This window comes from Fundulus heteroclitus, chromosome 20, assembly GCF_011125445.2.
Source record: "Fundulus heteroclitus isolate FHET01 chromosome 20, MU-UCD_Fhet_4.1, whole genome shotgun sequence".
NCBI lineage: Eukaryota > Metazoa > Chordata > Actinopteri > Cyprinodontiformes > Fundulidae > Fundulus > Fundulus heteroclitus.
Window position 1 is genome coordinate 6,525,525 of NC_046380.1, and position 25,606 is coordinate 6,551,130.

A 25,606-nucleotide genomic window follows, 5' to 3' on the forward strand; every position below is an offset into this window, starting at 1 on the left:
TATTATTATTATTTAATTGTAATAATAAAATAAAAACCACAAAACCCAAAAGGTCAACAGTTTCATGATACATCAAGCTTAGGGACTGGCTAATATACAGCAGGTCAAAAAAGGCCATATTTTGGCTGCAGTGCTGCTGTTCTCTTATGAAAAAAAGATCAACTAGTGCACTAAATTCAATAGATGGGTTGAAAATATCCAGTATAAAATAAGATAAGTGCTACAAATGTTACAACACTTTTGTTCATATGGCAGCAGAACATTAAAATAAAAGTGCTCTTTACACTACTTTTGAATTCATTCTTGGAGTTTGCGCATACAATGCGATTAATCATGATTAATCGGGCAAATTATGCGATTAATCGCGATTAAAAATTTTAATCGTTGCCCAGCCCTAATATATATATATATATATATATATATATATATATATATATATATATATATATATATATATATATATAATATGAAACTCTCTCACAAGTTTTGCATTTCATTGTGAGATGATGGCTCTATCTGGTGGGCACCTATCTGTATAGAGAATTGTACATAACTGTTTTTTTCATAAGGAATTTTTTTTTCATTGATTGGTTTATGTTTATATTGAATGATGTGAAGTACAGTAAAATGAAAAAGTTATGAAGTTATACTTGAATTTAATACAAATATTACCTGACAACACAGTAATGTATATAACAAGTTAGTATTAAATATCATACCCAGGATTGACAGGACAAATATATAACTAACAAAACACATATCACCCTTCACCATTACATGTACAACAATAGCAATATACTAAATCTTCAAGTGCGGCTCATGAAAGTGCTCAAATTGAAGTGTGATCCAAACAATTCTACCTTCCATAGAGGAGATGAATTCTTTCTCTCCATTGCTGTTGGTGGACAGGACTCTATAGAACCTCTTCAGTTTGGCATTTTGGCTGTAGTTCTGTAAGTTTAGGCACAAATATAATGTTGACTTAGATGTGTTGTTAGTTCCATGCTCCATGACAGGTTTCAAGATCCACTGAAGACCACACAATGAAAAAAAAAACACATCAGGTAATAGTTTGAATGCATGTAGTTTGTTCATTAAGGTATTTCACATTCCATGAACTTTCACATCATCATCATCATAACAACAGGTTCAGTTTTTTCACAGCAGAAGGATTCTAGACATCTCTGATGGACTGCCGACTGCCCAGGGTGCACCCTGCCTCTTATCTGATTTTTTTTTTAATATTTGACAAGCATCTATTTGCTGAAAACTCTTGCCTTTTCATATGAAGAGCATCCAAGCATAACACATAACTTATATGTTTTGTACTCATGAAATCCTTGATTTCAAAGAATTGTCCAAGAGTTTACTGATGTTTGTCTGGTTTAAGAAAGTGGAAGAGATGTAGCCAGATCATTTAAAGGAGCTATAAGTAATATATCTACTGTAAAATCTACCATTATCATTCTCATTTGTCACCTGGGATAGAAGTAACATTCCCTATAAACAATCAGTTCACTCCATCAACAACGTCTTTGTCAAGTTTTTCTCCTGTCAAACCTAGAGCTACTGTCCAGAACTACTTCGGTTCAGAGTGTAGGCCGTGTTTACTCCCTGGTTCCTGAGCCAGTCGTATGAAAGTTTCCAGAGTTCCCAAAACAGAGAGCAGCATTTGGTATTTTATTATGTCAAAAGAGCAGCAGTCTGATAACATGGAAGCCAGTAGGAGAAGCAGACCTGAAATAAAACACGATATACCTTTTCTCTAAAAGTAAAAATTCACAACAGCAACACACCGTTTGCTGTGATTGATAAGCAATCACAGTAATCTAATAGTACCAACTAGAGCTACAAGTGGTCAGTATTACTTATAGCTCCTTTAAAGATGGTTTTGCTGTTTTACAAATTAGATCAGCTTACTAGTTTTCTTTGATTTAGAATCATAATTTCTTGTGTGGGAGAGCATAACCACAAACATTTTACAAGAGAATGTCAAGTAACTCTCACAAATAAGCGTTAAAAAAAGAAAGCAAAATAAAAAGTCACCTTTAGTGAAGGAGTTTTTATCATGCAGTCATTTATACTTCAACTGCTGAGGAATAATTTAGAAAGGTAAAAATACCAACTAATATATGCACTGTAATGGAAAAATTAAATATCTAGTATATTTTCTCGTTACTAATAAACATCCACAATAAGACCCTATTCTGTTTTCTTTTTGCTTGGCATATATTTATTTATTTAATTGAATAATTTTACCTACCCTATTTTTAGATGTGTGTTGCTTATGTTTATAAAATAAATATGTAAGTAAAATAAATGCTATTGTTTTATTTTTTTAATTAGTTTTTTGTTGTTTTGCATGTTTTTTTGTACATAAAATATGAAAAGTGGGTATGCATCTTTATTTATACCTCTGAATCATTACTTGATTTATGACACCTGTCACCCCCCCCCCCCCCCCCCCTCCCATGGAGAACTTTGCTCTTTAGCATTAAAACCTGTCTCTTGACACTAAAGGGCTGTGGTTGATGACGATAAACAGATTTTACCAATTACCACACAACGGCACGATAAGTTTTCTCTTCAGTCCTTTCTGCCCTCTAAGCAAACAGCAGGGTCTTAGCTAAAAGCGGGTCAGTGGACGCGACCGTTCATAGTGTCTTACACGGCCGAAATGTAAGCTTGAGCCGGGCTCAAGCTTACATTTGTCGGCCGATGAGACGACCTGCAGCATGACGCGACAGAATACCCCTTTTGCAATCAGCACATCGGCGGGAGTAAAATAAGATCAAAGCTTATCAGGCGAGTTTTAGGATTTTACGGCATGCTAGCAAAGGCGTTTTTTTCCCCGGTTGCTTGCAGTAAATGTGTCTTTTTATTTAATCCCGTTCAATGAAAGCCCTGCAGTAACTTTGAACGCCAACCCTTGTCTTTCTTTCAGGGTTTCCTTGAAAATTAAAGAGTGATGGTGCACAAGTCACCATCACTTCACTGGGATTCCCAAGTGAAGTGATATGACTATTGTGATATGGTAATACCTTTGAAATGTGAAATATTGTAAATATATAACAATCTGTGTATTCTGGAGCATGTAACAAAAGTAATTTCCCTTTGGGATCATTAAAGTATGGCTGAGTCTGAGTCTGAGCTGTTTGCTGATTTCATCGGTCAGAACACCAAAGAATATAACTCTTATTTCATTTTAAACAGCATTTAAGAAAAATGGTTTAAGTTACTGTAGTAGGAACGGTCTAACATAGGTAAAACTGTTCCATCTTTGCTCTATCAGTATGCTGAGTCTTTTGTCAGATTTTCTTCAAGGATTGCGCTGCATTTAGCTCAATCAAAGTCCCTTTTCTACTCTGACCAGTTTCCCTGTATCCAGTAAATAAAGCATCCTCCAAAGAATAAAAGCGACCAACACCACCACCTTAGAATGTATAGCCTCCAGTGTGGATAAAACTAAATTCCTTAATAATAAACAAGTGCTTTTTATTAGCAAAGTGCAGCACTTTCAAGATAAAAAATCTCTAAAACCATTGTGTATTACAAAGAGGAAAAAGTGGCTTTTTAAAATACAGTATAATAATTAAAGACTACCATTTTGTAGAATATTCTTGTACCTTACTTTTACTTGTCCCTGTGTTCTAGTGGGTCCCGTAAAATGCAAAAATACATACTGTAGAAGGTAAGCCATCAGCCAGATGGGGTATATTTATTCATACATCTTCACACATATACAATCAAACAAATGTTCATCAATTTTCATGTCTATGTGGAATATTTTGTAGGGATGCACCGATGCCGATACTGGTATCGGCATCTGGCCCGATACCACGTGTTTGTACTCGTACTTGTATCCGTAAATGTGTTCCGATACTATAGGACCGGATACTAGCATACTTTTCTCTTTAACAGAAAGCATTAGTTTGCGATCAGATACTAGACGAAGAAGAAGACAAAACAGCGAAGAAGAACGCAGAAGAAGAAGAAGACAAAACAGCGAAGAAGAACGCAGTGTGACGTCAAGAGCATAGAGAAGGAGGAGGGAGCAAACACAAAAAGGGTGAAGGAGTTAGCCATGTCCGCTATTTGGAAATATTTTCAAGTTAACGAGGACGACAAAAGTAAGGCTGTTTGCAAAATATGTCAATCAAAGTTATCAAGAGGAGGAACAAACCCTAACAGTTACAACACAAGTAACCTGATAAAACATCTTAAAACGCAACACGACGCAGAACACAAGGAGTTCTCTCATGGCGGTGGGAAACTGCAACAACCAACATTGCCGCAAACGCTGAAGAAGCGGGAGAAGATGTCCAGAGACAGTCCACACGCAATGAAGATAACAGAAGCTCTTACCCAATACATTGCCCTCGATGACCAGCCATTATCCGTCGTTGAAAATATTGGATTCCGACGTCTTCTGAGTGTGCTGGAGCCGAGGTATGAAATTCCTAGTCGGCAATACATCACTGACCGGGAGCTGCCGAAACTATACGACTTTGTGAAGAGACACATCCAAAGCCTTTTGCAAGACGTTTCAGCGATAAGCTTGACAACTGATATCTGGACGAGCAGCGTTAGCCCGGTGTCACTCATTAGCCTAACTGCGCAATGGGTTGACAAAGATTTAACCCTGCAGAGGACTGTCTTGCATGCAAAACATTTTCGGGGATCACACACTAGCTTAGCCATCGCGGATGTGTTTGATGAGATGCTCCGGAAGTGGGGCGTTCCCAAAACTTTGATTCATGTTGTGCTACGTGATAATGCTAAAAACATGATAAAAGCCATGACGGATGCCGGACTTCAGAGCCTTCCATGTTTCGCGCACACACTCCAGCTGGTGGTTAACGAGGGGCTTCTGGTCCAGAGGAGTGTGACTGATGCTGTCGCTATTGGTCGGAAAATCGTAAGACATTTTAAACACTCCACATTAGCTTACTCCCGGCTGGAAGATATTCAGCTGCAGCTCAACCAACCAACAAAAAGATTGCAACAGGATGTACAGACCCGCTGGAACAGCACATTTTACATGTTACAGTCTCTCATTGAGCAGAAGCGCGCTCTTGGAATATATGGATCTGAACACGAGCTTCCAGAGAATCTCGCCGCTCACCAGTGGGCACTTTTGGAAAAAACTGTTGTTGTTCTGGCTCCGTTTGAAGAGCTTACAAGAAAAGTAAGCTGCTCTGATGCATTGGCATCAGATGTGATCCCTGCTGTGACTGTGCTTCTGAGAATCCTGAACAGAGAAACTGAAGAAGATCAGGGTATCAAAACAATGAAGTCGACCTTAGCTGCAGCTGTGAAGAGGCGCTTCACTGACATGGAGAAGATCCCCCTCTACTGCATTGCAACTCTACTGGATCCAAGGTAAAACTCTGCCCTTTTCTGTTTAGCATATTAGAATATGATCAAAACAGAACCAATTAAGCTAAAACGTAATTAAACATTTATTTAGAATAATGCAATTACACTTATGGCATTTAACATACACGATAAGCTTACCTTACGTTACATGATATGATTTACCATTTTTCACCTACAATTTAAAGACTAGCCTATCCATAAAAAGCAAATGTATTTTTTTTCTGTTGTAGGTACAAAGATCGTTTTTTCTCAAACGTCAACATTGCCATAGATGCCAAAGAAATGCTGAAGGTGGAGTTGCAGAGTGTGAATACAGGAGAGCCAAAGGAGAATCTGGAAGAGCCACCTGCCAGAAGGCTTCGTATGACACAAGCTAGCAGCAGTCTGGACAGAGTGTTTGAGGAGATAACAGAAGAACAAAAGTCGTCTTCACAAAGCCATGCCACCCCAGTGGGTGCTGCCATTCAGTTAGAGACCTACCTTGGAGAGACTACAATTCCTCGAGAAGAAAACCCACTGCAGTTCTGGGGTGTTAATAAAATGCGGTTTCCTGCTTTGGCTAAAATATCCCAGAGGTACCTCTCAGCTCCATGTACCAGTGTAGAAAGTGAGAGACTTTTTAGCTCAGTTTCACACATCATAAATGAAGATCGAAACAGATTAAGTGCAGCAAATGCAGAGATGTTGCTTTTCCTCAAGAAAAACTTGCCTCTCACGTTCTTAAAATAGGTTCCGACCTAAAAGACAAGCTTTACAAGAAGCATAATGTAATTTATCAGTTGCTCATTCAAAGTTTGTTTTCATAGTTATATATTCAATTTGCATATAGGTAAAAACTGTGACAAGTTAAAACTATTCAGTTAATGTTAAAATCTATGTTTAACAGTGTTGGTTAGACTAAAAGTGGTGTTCTATGTCTTAAAATATAACAAGAGGACAGATCTATACAATTAAAATACACCAAGTGTATTTCTGTTTGAGCCAAATGAAAATAAAAAAAATTCAAATAAATTCTGAGGAGTTAATGGCACTTTATAGTACTCGTATCGGTACTCGGTATCGGCAAGTACTGAAGTTGAAGTACTTGTAATCGTACTTGGTTTGAAGAAATCTGGTATCGGCACATCCCTAATATTTTGGTCAGATGTCCTAACCAATAATGATCTTCGTGTTATTCCAGGGAAAATGCTTATACAATTATACTGAATAGCAAAACCATTAATCGTTTTCCTTGCCACCAGGTCTTTGTAAAAACATTACAGGCAATTCCGTATTTCCTGCTTCAGCAAAACAAGAGTTTTCTATTGTTGTTTCTAAACTTGACAGGAGGAGTTTGAAAACGTTTTTATTCTACCATAGAACATAACATGATATGGATATACAGACTGCCCCTCTAATCTTTTGGATTTTCTCAGTAAAGAGGTTAGCAAATTCATTGCTGTTGGAATGGAGTTAAGACACCACAGACACTGTAGGGTTTGTTAACCTGTCAATTGTGGCAAACAAGGTGTGAGGATTATTTATGTTTTTGCTGGGAATAATAAGAATAAGAATTCCTTTATTTTCCCTCAATGAGGAAAATTGGATGTGACAGTGGCAAACACACACAATTTTTAGCGATGAGAAAAAAGCAAACCGGTCTAATATAAAGTTAGTTCTAAAATAACAGGAAGAGTAGCAGATAAGGGTAAATACAAGAGTAAATATTGACCAAAGAAAAAAATATTGACAGTAGAAAAATAAACTCCAGCCTATATACCTAACACACCATAATAGAAAGTGCAATATTTCCATAACGAAAACTCCAAGAAAGGTTTCCTTGCATTTTTCAGTTGTAAGTTATACATATAAGTCTCTCTTTATAGATGTCATAGTGAACTTGGAGTCTAGTCTTTCACGACCTGTGTTCAGCTTTTCCACATTCCGTTTTTCACTTCTCCATGAAGATTTACATGGAGAAGTGCTGCATGGAGCATTTCTCCATGAAGAATCAACCTTCATTTTAACTGGACCAATGCAGCCCATGTTGATGACAGGAGGCGATTACAGTATTTTAAGAGTCTGATTTGGACTTAGAGGCCTGTAGACTTTAAAATACATAGCTTGTTGTGGTCTCTTTACCTGGAGAGCAAACACTCAACAGTAAAATTTGCCCACAAATACCTTTTTACACCTAGGTGGATAACAAAACAATGTTGCCACTCCTCCACGTTTCCTTTGCTTTTTGTAGTTTGGAGGAGTCGACTCTATCACAATAGGTGCTTCATTAAATTCATGTATAACAACATAACATCAAGATTATGTTCAGTAATGAATTCATTGATTAAAAAAGGTTTTTCTTGAAAGAGCTGGGCCCTGCTGCTCTTTATTAAAGAAGCCAGTTATTGAACTAGCTGTTTAATAAAGCTAGTTTATGTGACTTAGTGGTTTATATTGTCTCTGTGGCAGGTTGTATCTGACTTTTATGGCTTTTAAGTATGATTGTTTATTACTGTTTTTTTATCCTTTTAACTTTGTTCTTTCTGCCATGGATATTTTACAACTATCTACCATCAAGGGCCTTAGCTTGTGACATTTGAGGTGAGTCCTCCTGTAGTAGTGGTGAACTTTGGATGAACGCATAATGTGTTTGCCTATTAACCAATTTCTTATGGTTATAAGATGAACAGGCAGTTGAATGGAAAAGTGAAAAACTGCTGTTATAACCCACATTTCATTGATCAGTTTTTGTTCCTTAGATGTTTGGATTTTGAGCATCTTATTTTGCATATCGCACTCCTTCATCTACATCTAGGCCTTTATAAGGAACTATCAGTAGTGCACATCAGATTAACAAGATGTTTCAGCCATTACTACAAGAAATTATCACCTGAAGAAGAGCAATCCAAAGCTGATCAGGCCCATATTCAACTGGAGTGGAGTTTTGTTAACTTTAAAATATATATATAACCATTCATGTTTCGGTTCTTCTCTGGCTTCTTTTAATGAGACTTTGTATATGCTACAGTTGGACTTTTACAAGTTCTGCCCAACCAGAAGGAAAAAATAAGTCATACATCGGCCATTTTCAAAAGTGTTTATTCAAAACAAGGCATCATTTTTCTTCATTCCCAACAGTTTGGCAGAAACAATTACTATTCAATAAATTATGTTGCAATTATAACAAGGTTAATCTGAATGCAAACAAGCAGGCATCTCAGCTGGACCATCCGTAGACTGCAGATATGGAGCATCTTTATTAACAGCCAAATGGATTCTTGGAGCAAATGAAACGATATGCCGAGGTACACTGTGTATTACCCCAACCATCTGTAACATAAATTATTGGACTAATTACTTCAATACATTTTTCAGCAGAACAAAAACATTTATTCTATCTTTGATGCAAGTTAAATCAGAATAAATAAATTAGGTTTTAAATAATATTTGACCATGGTACATGTATTAATCGGCTCTACTTCAGAAGGCCGGTTCAGCATATCTAGGTTTTGAGAGATCCATCTTGACTGAACTAACACTGAAGATCTTAAGTCATACTAGGCAGCTGGTTACTGTGTCTGGGTCTGATCATTATCAAGTCAACGTGTTATAGCCTGAATGTCTGTAATGTGGTTGCATTAAATTCTGGAGGCAACTTGTGCTGGAAATAATAAAAAAATAATAATTCTAGATCTCTGAGAACTAGTTCAACAGTTAAAATCTTTTTTTGTGTCAAACTAAAAAGATACAGCCAATTTAGGATACTGTACAAACACTGATGTTCTTGTCTTTGATTTTTAGAGTACTGATTAGTTAAGAGGTGGTACATTCATTGACTACATTGCTTATCTGGAACACTAAACTGCATTTTATTATTCCAGCAACAGGCTTGACTTCGTTAAAACAAAAGATCTCAAACTAAACAACTTATCTTCATAAAAAACTAATCCTGTTAAATATGACCATCCCCTGGTGTAACGTGTATAACATATCTAAGTGTCAGGTTGTAGGACATAATGTATAACAATTGATTAAAGTTCTGCTTTCCAGCATTAGAACCAGACAAACATTTTTTAATTATATTCTTCAAGTTTCAAGTTAAATTACTCACAGGCAGAGCGTAAGTAGATGCAGGGGTAGCTACTGGAGGTTGATGGACTATACCAGTTGGTGTAGTAGAATCCCTCACGATTGATCCACAGCCACTGGTTCTGAAAACAAACAACAGCTACGAGTGACTACTTTCTTTGTCACCCAATCTTGCATAGGTAGAACTAAGTTTAGACCAGATTGGGGGTTTCATTTGGCATTGACAGTATGTAATTATGGATACCTGCAGCCAGAAACCTCCCAGCCATGCAATGCTCTGACCAGCTGTTTGTGTCAACTGTTGGAGGTAATTGTACTGTCTTGGATTGGAGACTGAAGCCAGATGCCCTCCAAGATTGTTGCAGTGCTCCTAATGGACACATAAAAAAAACAAAGACATAAAGCTGTTGTAAACTGCATAAACTGTTAATCCCAACTAAAAATGGCAGAGTGAGGATTGGTATTACCTCAGCATTGAACCAGTTCATGGGAGTGTTGATGAACTTAAAGCATCGGTTTTCAAACGAGAACCAACCATCTGGACAAAAGTTAAAACGAGCTGCAGGACCTGGAGAGAAAGCACAAAGATTAGGCTTGCACTAACACATGAGTGCATTCACACATTTATTAAGTGAATAAACATGTCAGAGCAGCATGTTATGCTCAGCCATTTAAAGTAACAGCAATAAAATGTACATTTATGCTAGTTACTGATGTTTGTCTGCATATTAAACTAAACCAACCCCTCCTAGAGTAAGACCACCAACACTTACTAAAGTATCAAATTTGCAATGATTCAAAACAACATTTTGTTTAAAGTAATTAAGAGTAAACCTGACAGTATTTGTTTCAATGCCAGAAAATTAACACAAAATTTAACACATTTCATGAAATTTTGTTCTAAAACACCCTGGTTTTAATGACTGTACAATATTACTTCTTTTTTTAAATTTGCTCTTTGCAGCTGGTATACCTGGATGTCCTCACTATGGAACAATAAATTAGAAGTCATATCCTTTATTTAACCAGGAAAATAATCTCATTGAGATTATAACCTCTTTACCAAGTGACCTGGCCAAGACAGGAGTGTAAACATACAACACAACCAATGAACAAGACTAAATGCAAAGACACATAAACAAAAGTTTCACATTTCACAAAAAAGGAAATTAATAAATAAAATACCCTGAAGTCATCACACAGCATTAAACACGCGGGCAGTTACAAGAGCCAAGCAAACTAGTGTCCCTTTCTTTTAAAATTGACTTCAATTCCCACAAACATTTATGAAACTTAGTTATCCAGGAGCTACCTGGAGTAAATGAAATATATTTCGATTATATTCTGTTTATTTAAACGGCTGCTCTAGAGGAATACAACTGAGAGGTGATGGGGAAAACTGAAACAGAACAGATTCCACAGACCCTGTTCAGGAGCCATTTCCTCGGTTTGGACATCCACTGCTGTTTCTACAGAGATACACAAACCAAATGTTGGAGTCAGACAGACTTAGATATTACCGTCTCACTTGCTGTAGGTTCTTGGGTAAATGATACTGACCTTGAGGCTCCTGTTGTTCTTCAGCAGGAGCTTCAGAGAAAACCAGCAAAAACAGAATAACATTTAGTTCTTTATCCAATCTAAAACACTGTTAATAGACCAATAAGCACATTTATTGTATTGGTGTTTTTATGCAGACCTGAAAATGCAGCGCACACAAGAATTGAAAGGAGCAAGATGTGCTTCATGGTGATGATTAGCTTCTTTTCCTCTAAAAAATACAAATTCATGAGAAAAGTCAATAATTAGTTAAAATATCCAAAAGTACAGCAGAAGAAGTCTTACCTCTCAGGTGGAGATGAGTAAATGTTCAGTTCCCAGTCAGCTATGAATTGAGGATGGTAGAAGGCCAATGCCTTTATAAAGGCTACACGCCCACAATATTTTTTATGAGGACAGAAAATTAAATGAGTCTTCATGAAACATTTACCGTAGACAATAAAACATCAGTATTGACCCTGTTCCTTTTCCTGGCATACAACGTTTTCTGGGGGAAAAGGAGTGACTGGCAAATTCATTACGTATCTGATATATGTTAGTCAATAATTTGTCAATAATTAGATGATTTGGCTAAATACCTAATTCTAGACTATTTAAACCAAAAGATTTCAACATTTTATATCAGGACACTGATAAAGTGGATACACCTCAATTTCAAAACATTTCTTTCTTGAGGAACAATAGGAGGCAATTCAACTACCTCCGTTGCTGGTATGCAGTGTAGTATCAAAGAGTGATGGTGCATGGACAAGTTTAATAGAGCTGAAAGATGTGTTAGAGTTAGCTTTATGTCCATCATTCACCCATGAAACCTTAAACAATTTTCTGTGCAGAATCAGTGATCATAGGCAGGTACTCCAAGAGGTTGTCCCTGATGTTAGGCTCCATCCTAAGCATCATTATGTGGCACATTATCCTTCACTTAAGGTCTCTGGGCCAATCCTGCATGTTTGGACCATGCAAGTCAAGCACTGCTTCTTCAAGAGTCTCTCATGCTACTCAAACCTTAAGAAATATTTTGAAAACAATACCAGCCAGATATCAACCAATGATTGCATGTGATTCTGGTGCACATTTATCTTTCAAGGCAAAAAAAAGAAGAAAAAAGCAGGTTTCAACTTTGCCAGAAGTTGCTAATTTTAAGGCAATTGATTGCCTCAGAACTTTGGAGATTTTTTAAATCATTTGGCTTTACAGTGTAGATAAACTGAATTGAATTATGAAGAGGCTTCTAAACCACTACAATTTTGACAATGTTCTGAGGCAGATATATAGACAATAAAGTTTCTTAAGAAACCGTTAACAGCATTGAGATCAAGTTTGGTTCTGTTTATTGATGTCCAATGCTATGGGTAATTATTTGTAATAATGTATTGCACATTTGGATAAAATGTAATTTATTATCTTTAAATGCCTTGCACAAGGCATTTACATTACCAATTGTATGATAGCCCAGCTTCTGTCAGCCTGCTCCATGGCAGCTGGGGTTACATTGTAGCTCATCAATGTCAGCATGTGACTGTGTGAATGACTGAATAGTTTGAAGCACTTTTGGGGCCTTGTTACTCAATAAAGCACTATATAAAAACAGGCGATTTATCATTTTCCATTCTATCAGCATAAAGTTAATGAGTATCTAAATTTTTTTATAAAGATGTGATACGAATTGTTATGTTCCCAGCAAGCACTAACATTCAAGTACAATAAAGTCACAGATCTCCTTATCACTCTAGTAAATCATTCAGAAACTTACAGAAAGTGACTGTCTCCAACAAGGAAGAAGCTATTCTTTGAAGGGTCAGATGGACAAGTGTTACTCCCTGGTCCTAACGGTTCAATGAGCTATAATCTTTTGAAGTTGAGGGAGATTATGTCAAATCTATGAATTAGTTGGTCTTGGATCAAAGACAAGTGGGCCTTATGCAGCAATCAAATAAGGAGTGGGTGGGTTGGGAGGAGGGGGGGGGGGGGTTGCAAAGGGGTGCACAATCGAAAACATTTGAGAACCCCATAGTTAGAGGAACCCACAGCAGGCTTCAAAAAATTAATGATGGCCTCCTAAAAGAGACAGTGAGAGGTTAAAGGCATACTATGCAACATTTTTCAGTTAATTAATATGTTCCATACCGTTTTGGATGATTAAATGAGTAATTTCAGGTTGAACTAAGGTTTTCTCGGCCGTCCTGGTGGTCTGTGGGGGAAATACCGCACTTGCAATTGCAGGAGCAGTCGGCCCGCACTCACAGGCTCAGTAGTCTCGTGTGCATCACGAGAGTCGGTCTTGCTTTACGGCGAGAACTGCTACACGCCCGCAGTGAAAGGTGTGCTCGTTGCTAGCGCAGTGGCGATATTTGTGCAGTTATCATGGCGGAACCAGCGAGAAAACAGCGAAAGCCCATGTTGGAGCAGGCAAGAAAGAGGAAAAGGGCTCTGGACAGAGAGAGGAGTCGTACACGGGTGAACATAGTAGGCTGCAAGGCTGACGCGGACCTCGCGTTTCTGCTGATGCGATTGTAAGTAACATTGTAGGGTTTCCCTCACGCTACCGCCTCGCCGACATTCCAAAAAAATAATAATAAAAAATAAAACTAACTCGATATGCTCTCTCTCTCTCTGTGTGCATGTTCATACTTTCACTGTGTTAGTCATTGTTTGTACTGCCGTTTTTTCCACTTTTGTATTCGTTGTGTTCGCCTGCCTGCTAAGCTCAAAACAACCGCGCCTGGCTTGACAGACAAACCAGAACAGCTGAGCATATTTACGACAGTGCACTTTTACTTTCGCCCTCTGGGGGGAGCCTCGCTGGAAAATCAACCCCGGTTGCATAGTATACCTTTAAGGCTGGATGAACACAGCTTTTATAGCTCAGTTTATATATACAAAATACGCTATTATCATATTTATTCCATCTAATGTCTTGTGCATTAAGACCTAATAACATGAAACCTTCTGTCACCTCTCTCATACACTGCTCAACCGGGGATAGTGGATCAACCTGCCGTAACAGGATAGAGACAATTTGTTGAGGTTTTCAGGAGGTCCCAGATAACAAGGTGACAAAAAGCTGCATCACAATAATCAGTAATATAATGTCCAGATTACTGTTAAGTAAAAACAAACATAAACCGGGTGGAAAAAAATGTAACAAGTGCTATCTATTTAGCTTTACTGTTTTGCAAGTACAGCTAGGGTGGCCCCATACGATACCAATGCCATATCATAGTTATGATCTTAAGGCTGAGAAATTAGCAAAGCCCCTTAAGAATATTTTACCAAAAATATTTTAAAATGAAGAGTAACATGCCCACATTAAGGTAATTAATGCCCACACTGTCATGTTTGCCTTAAGGTGTTTGGCCCACATCCAGAATACACTCGGTGAATCAGGTAAGGTTTTTCAAAGGGGTTTATTTATCTCAGGAGTAACACGGGATCGCGGGACAAATCTGCTCCTGCAGATATCAGCTCGAGCGAGAGAACCGAAGCCAGGGGACCGGATCAGTCTAAAGGAGTAAGAGAAACGATTTATCCTCGGGGTGAGATTAAGTGGAAATAACTGGGGGACGTAGGCTTACCACAGAGCGCGGACAGCCTGACCGGGGAGGAAGTAGTGGGGACTCAGCTTCTGTCTGTTAGTGATGGCGACAGGTGTCCGGGAGACCAAAGAGGAGGGGCAGGAGCGGGCCCGAGCAGCACCGGGGAATCCAGGGATCCAGAACAGTGGGAGGAACCAGGAGAACGTCGGAGGGAGCCTTGTGACCAGGGACGAGGGAACCGACTCGGAAGGAACCAGAGGACCACAGGAGAGATCTGTCACGAGAGGAGACACAGGGATTCAAGAGGAGTCGTCGAAGCACGAGGAGGTAACGTGGGAGACACAGAAAAAGAGGAGGACGTGGAGAGACAAGAGGAGAGGAAAGAATCTATCAAGGACTGATCAGGGATGGAGGAACCAGGGAGCCAGGACTGATCCTTGGGACCACGACCAACCCAGTCGACAAGGTATTTGAAACCTCTACCTCGCGGACGGGATGCGGACCTGATGTCCAGGGTGATCCTGGGTGGGTGGAGGGGGTTCGGCCGGAGGGCACAAAAGACTGGTGACGACGGGCTTGATTTGTGACACATGGAACGTGGGATGGACTCGGGAGTGAGACGGCAGGCGGAGGCGGACGGTCGTGGGGCTGACGATGGAGATTATTTCATAGCGGCCAGAGAAACGTGGGGACAACTTACGAGAGGCTGATCTGTAGGGAATGTCTCAAGTGGAGAGCCAGACTTGCTGACCGGGGTGGTAACTGGGGGCTGGGACCCGTCTCCGATCAGCGAATCTGCGGTTCTGTTCGGTGGTCTCCTTGAGGGCTTGTATGGTCTGGGTCAAGTAGTGTCTGCAGCGGTTGATGTGGTCATTGACTGAGGGGATGGCGATCTGTTCATTGTCTTCGGGGAGTAATGGTGGCTGATAACCCAGGGAATTCTCAAAGGGGGACAAACCAGTTGCTGTGGAGATGTGGCTATTGTGTGCGTACTCGATCCAGGGGAGGTACTTGCTCCGGTCCGTGGGGTTTTTTGAAGTGAGGCAACGGAGGGCGGTCTCAAGTTCCTAGTTCAACCGTTCTGTCTGACGTTGGTCTGCGGGTGGTAACCAGAGGTTAGAGTATACCGGGCCCCAAGGGCCGTGGCAAACTCCTTCCACACCCGCGAGATGAATTGTGGACCACGGTCAGACAGAACCTCCTGCGGAATTCCGTGCAGGCGGAACACGTGTTTAACCAGGAGCTGGGCCATTTGGAGGGCTGAGGGAAGCTTTCTGAGGGGAATGAAGTGGCAAGCCTTTGAAAACCGGTCTATAACTGTTAGGATAGTTGTCATGCCTTGTGAAGAGGGGAGACCGGTAACAAAATCCAGGGCGACATGGGACCAGGGGCCTGCAGGGAGCCTATTGGAGAGTTTGTTCTGGGCACACATGTCCCTTGACATCAAGGGACATGGTGGGCCACCAGAAGCGACGGGAGAGAAACACATGGGTACAATGGATGCAAGGGTGAGCAGAAAACTTCTTTGAATGGGCTCATTGGATGATGCGGGACGTGACGGAGGAGGGAACATAGGTACGATTTGGGGGGTTGGTTCCAGGGTCTGGGTCAGACTGTTGAGCTTGGGTGATCAGGTCTTGGACTTCCCACTGGAGGGCTCCAAAAACACAAGATGGAGGGAGGATGGTTGTTGGTTCCTTCTCTGAGTCGGGAGGTGAATAAATGTGGGAAAGGGCGTCTGGCTTTTGGCTCTTGGAACCAGGGCAATAGGAAATTGTCAAAATAAAATGGGAAAAGAAAAGGGACCAGCGGGCTTGTCTGGGGTTCAATCTCTTCGCTGTCTGGAGGTAGGCCAGGTTTTTATGGTTGGTCCAGATGAGTACGGGCTGCTCGGACCACTCGAGCCAGTGGCACCACTCCTCCAGGGCGACCTTGATGGCAAGTGGCTCTCTGTCCCCAACATCATAATTACGTTCCACCGGGGCCAGGCGCTGGGAGAAGAAGGCGCATGGGTGTAGCTTTTGGTCTAGGTCCGAGCTCTGGGACAGCACCGCTCCAACTCCTGTCTCTGAGGCGTCAATTTCAACGATGAACTGTTTCTTGGGTTCTGGATGGATGAGTATGGGTGCATGAGAGAACTTCCTCTAGAGGTATGTGAACGCAGAGTCCGCCTTGGGGTTCCACGAAAGGGGATCTTGACAGAGGTGAGTGCTTGGAGGGGGGCGGCGATCTGACTGTACCCTTTGATAAAACGTCCATAAAAGTTGGCAAACCCAAGGAAACGCTGTAATTATTTTCTGGTCTCGGGTACCGGCCAGCCGAGGACCGCCTTGATCTTCTCTGGGTCAGATCGGACCCGACCCCTTCCAGGATGAGGCCGAGCAAGGAAACTGAGGATCTGTGAAATTCAAACTTCTCTGCTTTGATGAACCGCTTGTTTTCCAGGAGACGTTGGAGGACTAGACGGACATGATCTTGGTGTTCTGTGTAGTTGCGGGAGTAAATGAGAATATCATCAAGGTAAACAAAGACGAAGACATTGAGGAAGTCACGGAGAACATTGTTTACTAGAGCCTGAAATACAGCAGGGGCGTTGCACAGGCCGAAGGGCATTACTTGGTACTCGAAATGTCCCAGAGGTGTCTTGAAGGCTGTCTTCCACTCATCTCCCCGGTAGATGCGCACTAAGTGGTAAGCATTACGTAAATCCAACCTAGTAAAAATGGTGGCAGACTGAACCGGTTCGAGGGCAGAGGAGAGGAGTGGGTGGGGATACTTGTTTTGAACCGTTATACCGTTCAAACCCCGATAATTAATACAGGGGCGAAGTAAACCATCCTTCTTAGAAACAAAGAAAAACCCTGCCCCTAGCAGAGAGGAAGACACACGGATTAGCCCTGCTGCTAAAGACTCCTCAATATACTTCTCAAGGGCCTGTCGTTCAGCCTGAGAGATATTATAAAGGCGACTGGTCGGCTGCGGGGCACCCGGCAGGAGGTCGATTGCGCAATCGTACGGGTAATGCGGCGGAAGTGAGCTGACGGCACAGACGCCAGCTACATGCTGCTTGTCGGCACCGACACCAGCTCTACGCCGCCTGACGGCACCAACGCCAGCTCTGAGATGCCTGACGGCACCCAAGCCTTCTTCTCACCTCAAGCTGCAGCCTCCTTAGGTCCAAAGCCCCGAGGTCTCCGACCAGGATGTCCAGGTGGACGTGCCTTGCTTTGCAGAACCCGAGGTCTATGAGTTTGTTCAGGTGGTCAAGTCTCCTGTCTTGGCCCCAAAGGACCCCAGCATGACTGATCCAAGGCTTGTTTTGGAGTTCACTATTGGATTCCTGTTAGAGATTATAAGTGGTCCCCAGTCTTCTCCAGAGGTTATCAGTGGTCCTCAGTCTGCTCTAGGGTTTCAGTGGTCCTATGTCTTCTCCACAGGTTCTCAATAGTCCTAAGTCGCCACCAAGGTTCCTTCATCGGTGCCGGGCTCCAGGGTTCCTCCTTCGCTGCCAGCCTCCAGAACACTTGGTTGGCTCAGGATTACCTCCAGGTCGGCCGCCAGAACTCTGGGTTTGTTGAACTCCTTACCTCCTTCTGAGACCCCCTCCACACACCCTGGTTGGGTTGTTTTTGTTTGGACTCTAGTGTGGATGTGGAATCCGCCCTTGAGGAGGGAGTAATGGCATGGGTGTTAGTGTTAATTAGTTAACTCCACTCACCTATGTTGTAGGAAATTTCCATTGATTCCCAGTTCTATTTAAGTTCTGGGTTTTTGTTCCTTCTTGGTTGTCTCATCGGTTTTCCCTCCCTGTTCCAAAGTATTGTGTGATTCAGTTCCATAAAATATTGTCTCCAATGTGCGCCTGTCGATGGCTTGCTGCTGCTTTGGTCCTTCATCACAATCCATGAGAGTAGACAGACTGAATTGAAAGATGGAGAGGCTTCTAAACCAGTACTATTTTTACCATGTTCTGAGCCTTAAGCATCTGCATCTGAATCCAGTCTAACAACTTTGCAACTAGAATGCTATTATTATTATTATTATTATTATTATTATTATTATTATTATTACAGACTCTCACATACAGACTTCGCAAAGTAGACAATGCAAATTCTGAATTCAGGTGTACTTTTACATTTGCTATTGTTAATATGATTTCCAAGCAAGAGCCATAATCTTACCTGGAGGATTTTGAAATGTCTGGCATGTAGCCCATCTTCTTCCCGTAACAATAAAAAGCCGAACTGTTTTTTTTTTGGAATGTTTCCAGCTGGTTTCTTGCCAGATTCCAGACCAATACTGTGTTTCCCTTATAGTCTAAATTTTAAACAGTCTGGACCCAAGTTAGTCAACTGATCTGTGTTAACACCCACACACCAGATTAAACCGTAACGGTGCATTGATTGTCCCTGTTATTTTTGATAAAATAGTTGATGGTGGGAATACATTTCATTTTGAGGAATGCCTGTTGTCTGAACAACAGATATATAAACAATAAAGTTAACAATAGGAAATTTGCTAAATCATCAAGATCCAGTCTGGTTCTGTTTAGTGATCTCTAATCCTACATAATTATTTGTGCCAATGCATTGCACATCTGGCAATATTTAATTTCTTATAACTGAAAATAAATTTGGAAATGCCATCTATCAGCTTAAAGTGAATTAATGTCTATTTTTTTTTATAAAATCTTCATAAGAATTGTTTGCTTTCCAGAAAGTACTAACAATAAAGTCTCAGATAAAAAAGTCTAATTTCCTTATAATTTTAGTGAATCTTTTGTCAACTTACAAAACTTCTCCCCTATGCTGCTCCAACAAATCATTCTTCATGTGGTGCAGAGTGTGGGAGAGAGTAAGCAACAGAAAATGACTGTTCAAAGAGATTTTACCATACAAAGCAACAGTGAGAAGAAACAAAACTCAGAGGTCACAATACGTTTCCATCAGTAGCATGTTAATGTGTTTGCCTGTTGCATTTGGGTTGATTTGATGTAAGTGTATCAATAATTTTGTTAAGTTTGTGTTCTGTTTTTTTAAGGCTGCACATTTTTTTTGTTTATCTGTTGGTACCAAAAGGTGTCCCCCATCCATGTTTCTACAACTCTGTTGAAAATGTAATACAAAGTAGTGAGCCAGTCTCCAGTGGTAAGTAGATGAGATTTTTACAAAAAGAACCAAAACGCAGCATTTTTTTACTATTAGAGTGTATAAATATATCTATAAACGTAACAATTTTTGCAGTAAAATATGCAAGAATCCATTTTATATGTGGGAGACCATAGAGATGAGGAAAAGCATTGTTGGGTTTTGTTCTACCTCTGGTAGGGGTATCTCAAAATTTGAGGGGCAAAGTCACTAGACTATTGAGCAATTATCATATAAGTAAGCTTCTATGTCTCTGTGTTGTATTCTGTGTTCACACATTAGCCAGAATTTGTATCTCCTAGTTAATGAAGTGTGAAGGTGGATGCTGATGACTTTGTAACTGCTATGAAGATGTTGATAGAAGTAATTCCTCTGCATCCTTCACCATTAGGTATGCAATGTATTGGTGAATTGAAGTGTGCATGTTTATAGTCAAGAACCATGGCCCATGCTTCCAGAAGATCCTTTATAACTCATCCAGTTTCAATTAAGGAAACTGACCCAGTATTAGCACCATCAAAACTTAAGACATTTCATGACTTTCCCATGTTCTGATTATATCTTGTGTATTCTGGTGTCAGTGCAGAATTGAGTTATTTTATGAACTGATTAGATGAAAGCTCTATGTAAATAATGGTTCCCGTGGAAAAAATATGAAAAGGCAATAACCCTAATATCTACTACTGCATTAAACCTTTTCCATTGTGTTTCTCCTGAACACATTTTTAATTGCAGAAATTTGAATTTTTGCATCATTTCACTGCAAAAATTTAGTTTGCTGAATAAAGTTAGTGCATTCATCTCTGGCTATACATTAACCAGCAGCCGGCATGTTATGAGCAGTTAATGCCATAATAAAGCTCAACAGTAGTATTGTAAAAGTATTCAAATGCCCTTGAACTTTGCAGCAGTGTTGTCTTACAACCATAATTGTCCAGGAAGTTCAGTGACATTTTATGTGACGGATAAACACAAAGTAATTCTGAACTGACAGAACACTGATAACACAGGCTTTATTATTTTACATGAAAAGGGTGGCATCCATTTTCCTTCAGCCCTGTTTACTCTGATACCCCTAAATAAAATCCAGTGCAACCGATTGCTATCAGATGTTGCCTAGTAAACCTCATTAGAATCTACTTTTGTGTAATTTAATCTCACTATAAATTCAGCTGTTCTGTGAAGGTCTAAAGTTTTTGTTAGAGTATATGTATGAACAAGCAGCAACCAGGAAGATTAAATGAAAACAGCAGACAGGTCAGTGATTAAGCTGTAAAAGAGTCTGCTTACGAAATAAAATCCAAAGCTTTTAACATCTCACAAAGCTCTTTTTAGTCCATAATCTAAGAATGGAAAAAATATGGCTAAACTAATTCAATTCAGTATATTTATATAGCACTAATTTATAACACACATACCAAGGCCCTGGACGAAGTTAAGCCTATTAAATCCTACTGACATATTAGTTAATGAGTTTTTTTCTAAGGAAACCCACCAGATCACATCATCATTGACTTGCAGCATTAACTCCTCTTGCAGGAGCATGTAGCCATAGTGGACAGTCACTTGCATTGTGTAATTTACTTTACAGCAATCCCTCAAACTAGGGCTGGATGATATAGACAAAAAGCATATTGATAAAATAGAAATCATATTGATCGATATCGATAATTATCAAAAAAAATCAAAATATACATTTTAAGTGCAGCCCTGGGCATTTTATACTGTTGCTTAATGACCTATTTTTAAATAAATGGGTTCAAACACAGCCCTTTATTCAACCAACATTTTAAGAAAACTGTAAGTGTTAAAAAAGAAAAAAGAACACGTGCCCTCTGAACTGTCTGAAGGTTGATGGAGCTTTCCTCGGTTCGTGATTGGTTGGGAGGATGCAATGACTGTGGTATTAACCTACATGATGGGGTAGAATGCACTGTTCTTTTATTGAACTTTTTATCGACCCCTGTTTTTTATATTGAGCCATACGTCTATAGATCGATATATATCGTTATTGAATTTGTCCAGCCCTACCTCAAACCAAACATGCATGTAGGGACAGTGGAGAGGAAAGCTAACCTTTAACAGGAAGAGGCCTCCAGCAGAACCATAACCAGGCTCGGTGAACAGGCATCTGCCACAACTCACTGGCGGTTAGAGAAGACAGAGCAGACATACAAAAAGAATACAGAAGCACCGATTCGGGAATTGTTGTCATTTGGATCCAAAAACTGTTTTTTTATATAATTTTCCAAAAAGGGCTGTTCTTACATTTTGAAACAGAAGGGCAGGGGTTCCACTTTCCTCAATCACAGCAGCAAAACAACTCGGCCATGTTTAAACAACCCAGCTTTTATAGCATCAGCCTGTACCATCTCTAATTGTTGTGGGGCTGTGTTGGCTAATGGGACTCTGCAATATTGCGTGGACATTGGGGGCAGTTCCTCTGGATTGCCATACTGGGGTGGTGGTCCCCCTATTTAAAAAGGGGGACCAGAGAGTGTGTTCCCACTACAGAGGAATCACACTCTTAAGCCTCCCTAGTAAGATCTATTCCAGCGTTCTGGAGAGGAAGGTCCATTGCATTGTCAAACCTTGGATTCAGGAAGAGCAGTGTGGTTTTCGTCCTGGCCGTGGAACACTGGATCAGCTCTACAACCTTAGCAGGATCCTGGAGGGGGCATGGGAGTTTGCCCAACCAGTCTACATGTGCTTTGTGGACCTGTAGAAAGCATTCAACCGTGTCCCTCGGGGGATCCTGTGAGAGGTACTCAGGGAGTATGGAGCACCGGGCCCTTTAATAAGGGCTGTTAGGTCCCTGTATGACCGGTGTCAGAGCTTGGTCTGCATCACCGGCAGTAAGTCAGACATTTCCGGAGAGAGTTGGACTCCGCCAAGGTTGCCCTTTGTCACCTATTCTGTTCAGATGTAAGGTTAAGGACAGAATTTCTAGGTGCAGCCAAGGTGTTGAGGGGATCTGTTTTGGTGGCCTTAGGATCACATCTCTGCTTTTTGTGGATGACGTGGTCCTGTTAGCTTGATCAGGGCATGATCTACAGCTCTCACTGGAGCGGTTTGCAGCCAAGTGTGAAGGCGCCAGGATGAGGATCAGTGCCTCCAAATCCGAGACCACGGTCTTGAGCCGGAAAAGGACAGAGTGCCTTCTCCGGGTTGGGGAGGATGTTCTACCCCTAGTGGAGGAGTTTAAGTATCTTGGGGTCTTGTTCACAAATGAGGGAAAGATGGCAAAGGCAAAGCTCTCGATTTACCGGTCGATCTACGTTCCTACCCTCATCTATGGTCATGGGCTTTGGGTCATGACCAAAAGAACGAGATCTCGGATACAAGCGGCCGAAATGAGTTTTCTCCATAGTGTGTCTGGGCTCTCCCTTAGAGATAGGGTGAGGAGCTCAGTCATCCGGGGAGGACTCAGAGTAGAGCCGCTGCTCCTCCACGTCGAGAGGAGCCAGTTGAGGTGGCTCGGGCATCTGGTCAGGATGCCTCCTAGACGCCTCCCTGGTGAGGTGTTCCGGGCACGTCCCACTGGGAGGAGGCCCAGGGGAACACTGGACCTGTATTTGCCCTGTATTTGTCCTGTACCCTCTCTAATTGCCCTGTATTTGTCTTTTTTTTCCCAATAAATTTTATCTTTTTCCAGGTCATCATGGTTGTCCTTCCTCAGTTTCCCCTGGTGGCTGCAGGATAATCTTTTGTACCAGCTTGTTGTCAGGTTTTGTCATTTTTGTCTATATGCCTCTGTCCTCTTTTTCTCTTCCTCTGTCTTTACTATCCCTCTTTCCCTCTACCCCCATCATGTTTGGCATCAATTTGTATATAATAACAGCAATAAAATAAAGCATCATGGTTTAGGTGTCAATGGAAGAGTTCTAGATATTCCTCCCATAAGGCAGGAAATAATATTTGGCATAACTACGACAGTCAGAACACCATTCTGCATACCATGACGCTGGAGATGACAAGACAAAAACAAAACACAGATAATCTCTTCATCATGGCACCTATTATCACGTCAGATGCATTAGGTGAAAGGCAAATGTATTATACAAGTAAGTTAATTGGAATTAGTAAATGGGCAAGTTTAACAGCATTAGCAAGTCCAAAACAGGCCAAAATACAAGATGACGTTAGGTCTGAAAGGTTACACAAGACACAGTGCATCCCAGTATGTTGTGTATGGGGCTGCATATCAATAAATCAGTAAAAAGGAGACACTATACCTTGATGACAGTTATATTTTTCACATAGATAATGTAGCCTCTCAGAAATTAATGGTCCAGGAATTTTTAACAAGTTAGTCTGAGGTGTTGACTTGGTTTTCAGTTAGGATTTAACAATATTATACAGCCCTCTAGTGGTCAGTTTTCAACTTTTATTTTAATCCTTTCAGCTAAAATTCTTTTTTAACTACCTTGAATATGTCAGAAGAGTGTATAGGAGCATTCACAGTAAGGTATTTAGTCAACTGACAGCACATTTAATTAAAATAGCTTTAATTTTAGTAGAATGAAATGTGTGAAACACTGGTGGTTGTTTGATTCCCTCTATTGTATGATTATCTCACACAAAATCAAGCAAACAAGTTAGATTTACAGACAAATGTGCATTCAGTGCATGTATACAAATTGACAGACAGCAGCTATTGTTGTCTTTTATTGCAGAAATCTTCCAAAACAAGAATAGAGCTTTAGCTAACAGATGTGTATTTAGCCAACAAAGAAACACATACAAAATTATTTGTGTATTTTTATTATTTCTTAACTTTAATGTGGTAGAATTGCTAGCAGAACTTTATGACCCCCTAAAAACTTCTTATGGTTAAAAGTGCAAAAGTGAAAAGAAATATTTTTTGGTTTCTTTGTTTCAGAAATTTGTTCAAATTAAATCACAATGATTTGACGTATATTTGTTAATGATGTACATTCTGGAGCATTCAAAGCATATCCTACTTTCTCTGAAAGCATTTTACAAACATACATTTTCTTTAAAGACATTACATACTCATTTGAGCACAAAAACATTAAAATACAGTCATGTACTCATGTGTAGGGTTTTCCTGATATGTCAATTTCAACAAAGAAACCAAGCAAGAAAAGCGAGTATCCATCTCCACCAAAGGAATGTTACATTCATAGTCTCTCTTTCGTCCTGTTAAAGTATTTTTCACAATCATCGTCATTGCTTCGCTGATGGTCTAGCCCAGGGGTGTCAAACATACGGCCCGCGGGCTGGATCCGGCCCGCCGAACAATTTAGTCCGGCCCTGTGGCTAAATGCATTATCATTATAATTTTTTTATTTTATTTTATTTTTTTTTTCCAGTGTCCTGTCTGGTAATGTGGCAATAAGATGCCACAAAGAGCTCATCAGATTTGACTTTCACAAGTGGACAAGATAAATGGAAGAGAATGATAAAACAATTATTGAAAAAAACATGTACTTCGTTTAATTGAAAATATGCAGTTCCTATATTGTCTACGAGGGGCGCTGTGTCTTAATTAGCAGATTAAGCTTCAGGTGTGGAAAAATTCAAATAATTTCTTAATTTTTATCTGTTTGATGTATTTTGTCATGCAGGACCGTGTTTTTAAGTTCCAAAAAATGTGAATAAATGTTTTTCAACATTGTATAATCACTGTGATCGGTTCTTATGCATAATGCACAAGTAAATGTTTAACTGAGTAAAAGTATTGTTGAAATTGCACATACTTTTCTTAAAAACGCTGAGGTTATTCATAATATATTGTGTAAAAGTGAAATTATCTTAATATAAAAATCAACAAGTCCACATTTATTAGTTCTATTTAATCTTGCAATGAGTTAACTCGTGTGGCCCTCTTGAGATCAGATTAAGCTGTATGCGGCCCCTCAACCAAAATGAGTTTGACACCCCTGGTCTAGC

The 25,606-nt window shown here is 40.2% G+C and overlaps 2 protein-coding genes across 3 annotated transcripts in view; one reads left to right on the forward strand and one right to left on the reverse strand.

The window, feature by feature from the left end:
- The window catches only part of LOC118567308 (ladderlectin-like), a 45,284-nt gene extending 32,362 nt beyond the window's left edge, over positions 1-12,922 (reverse strand). The window contains exons 1-8 of one of the 2 annotated variants that reach the window (XM_036152147.1): positions 11,293-11,382; positions 11,147-11,218; positions 11,008-11,037; positions 10,872-10,916; positions 9,915-10,015; positions 9,692-9,817; positions 9,470-9,569; positions 8,442-8,688 (exon numbers count right to left, since the gene is read on the reverse strand). In XM_036152147.1, coding sequence (XP_036008040.1) covers positions 8,618-8,688; positions 9,470-9,569; positions 9,692-9,817; positions 9,915-10,015; positions 10,872-10,916; positions 11,008-11,037; positions 11,147-11,195 — 522 coding nt within the window. In that variant the 5' untranslated portion in view covers positions 11,196-11,218; positions 11,293-11,382 and the 3' untranslated portion in view covers positions 8,442-8,617. Of the gene's footprint in view, positions 1-8,441; positions 8,689-9,469; positions 9,570-9,691; positions 9,818-9,914; positions 10,016-10,871; positions 10,917-11,007; positions 11,038-11,146; positions 11,219-11,292 lie in introns of those variants that run through there. The other variant, XM_036152148.1, reaches the window with a different exon arrangement.
- On the forward strand, positions 4,664-6,219 carry LOC118567307 (zinc finger BED domain-containing protein 4-like). Its single transcript, XM_036152146.1, has 2 exons — positions 4,664-5,382; positions 5,610-6,219. The coding sequence occupies exons 1-2, from the start codon at positions 4,721-4,723 to the stop codon at positions 6,106-6,108; spliced, it is 1,161 nt and encodes a 386-aa protein (XP_036008039.1). The 5' UTR covers positions 4,664-4,720; the 3' UTR covers positions 6,109-6,219.
- Positions 12,923-25,606: the final 12,684 nt, after the last annotated feature.

What these genes read in the sequence shown, in the direction of transcription:
- LOC118567307 (XM_036152146.1), top strand. Translation starts at nt 4,721, where the DNA reads ATGCTCCGGAAGTGGGGCGTTCCCAAAACTTTGATTCATGTTGTGCTA. An exon ending in GCAACTCTACTGGATCCAAG is followed by an intron (nt 5,383 to 5,609) that starts GTAAAACTCTGC and finishes TTTCTGTTGTAG; the next exon opens with GTACAAAGATCGTTTTTTCT.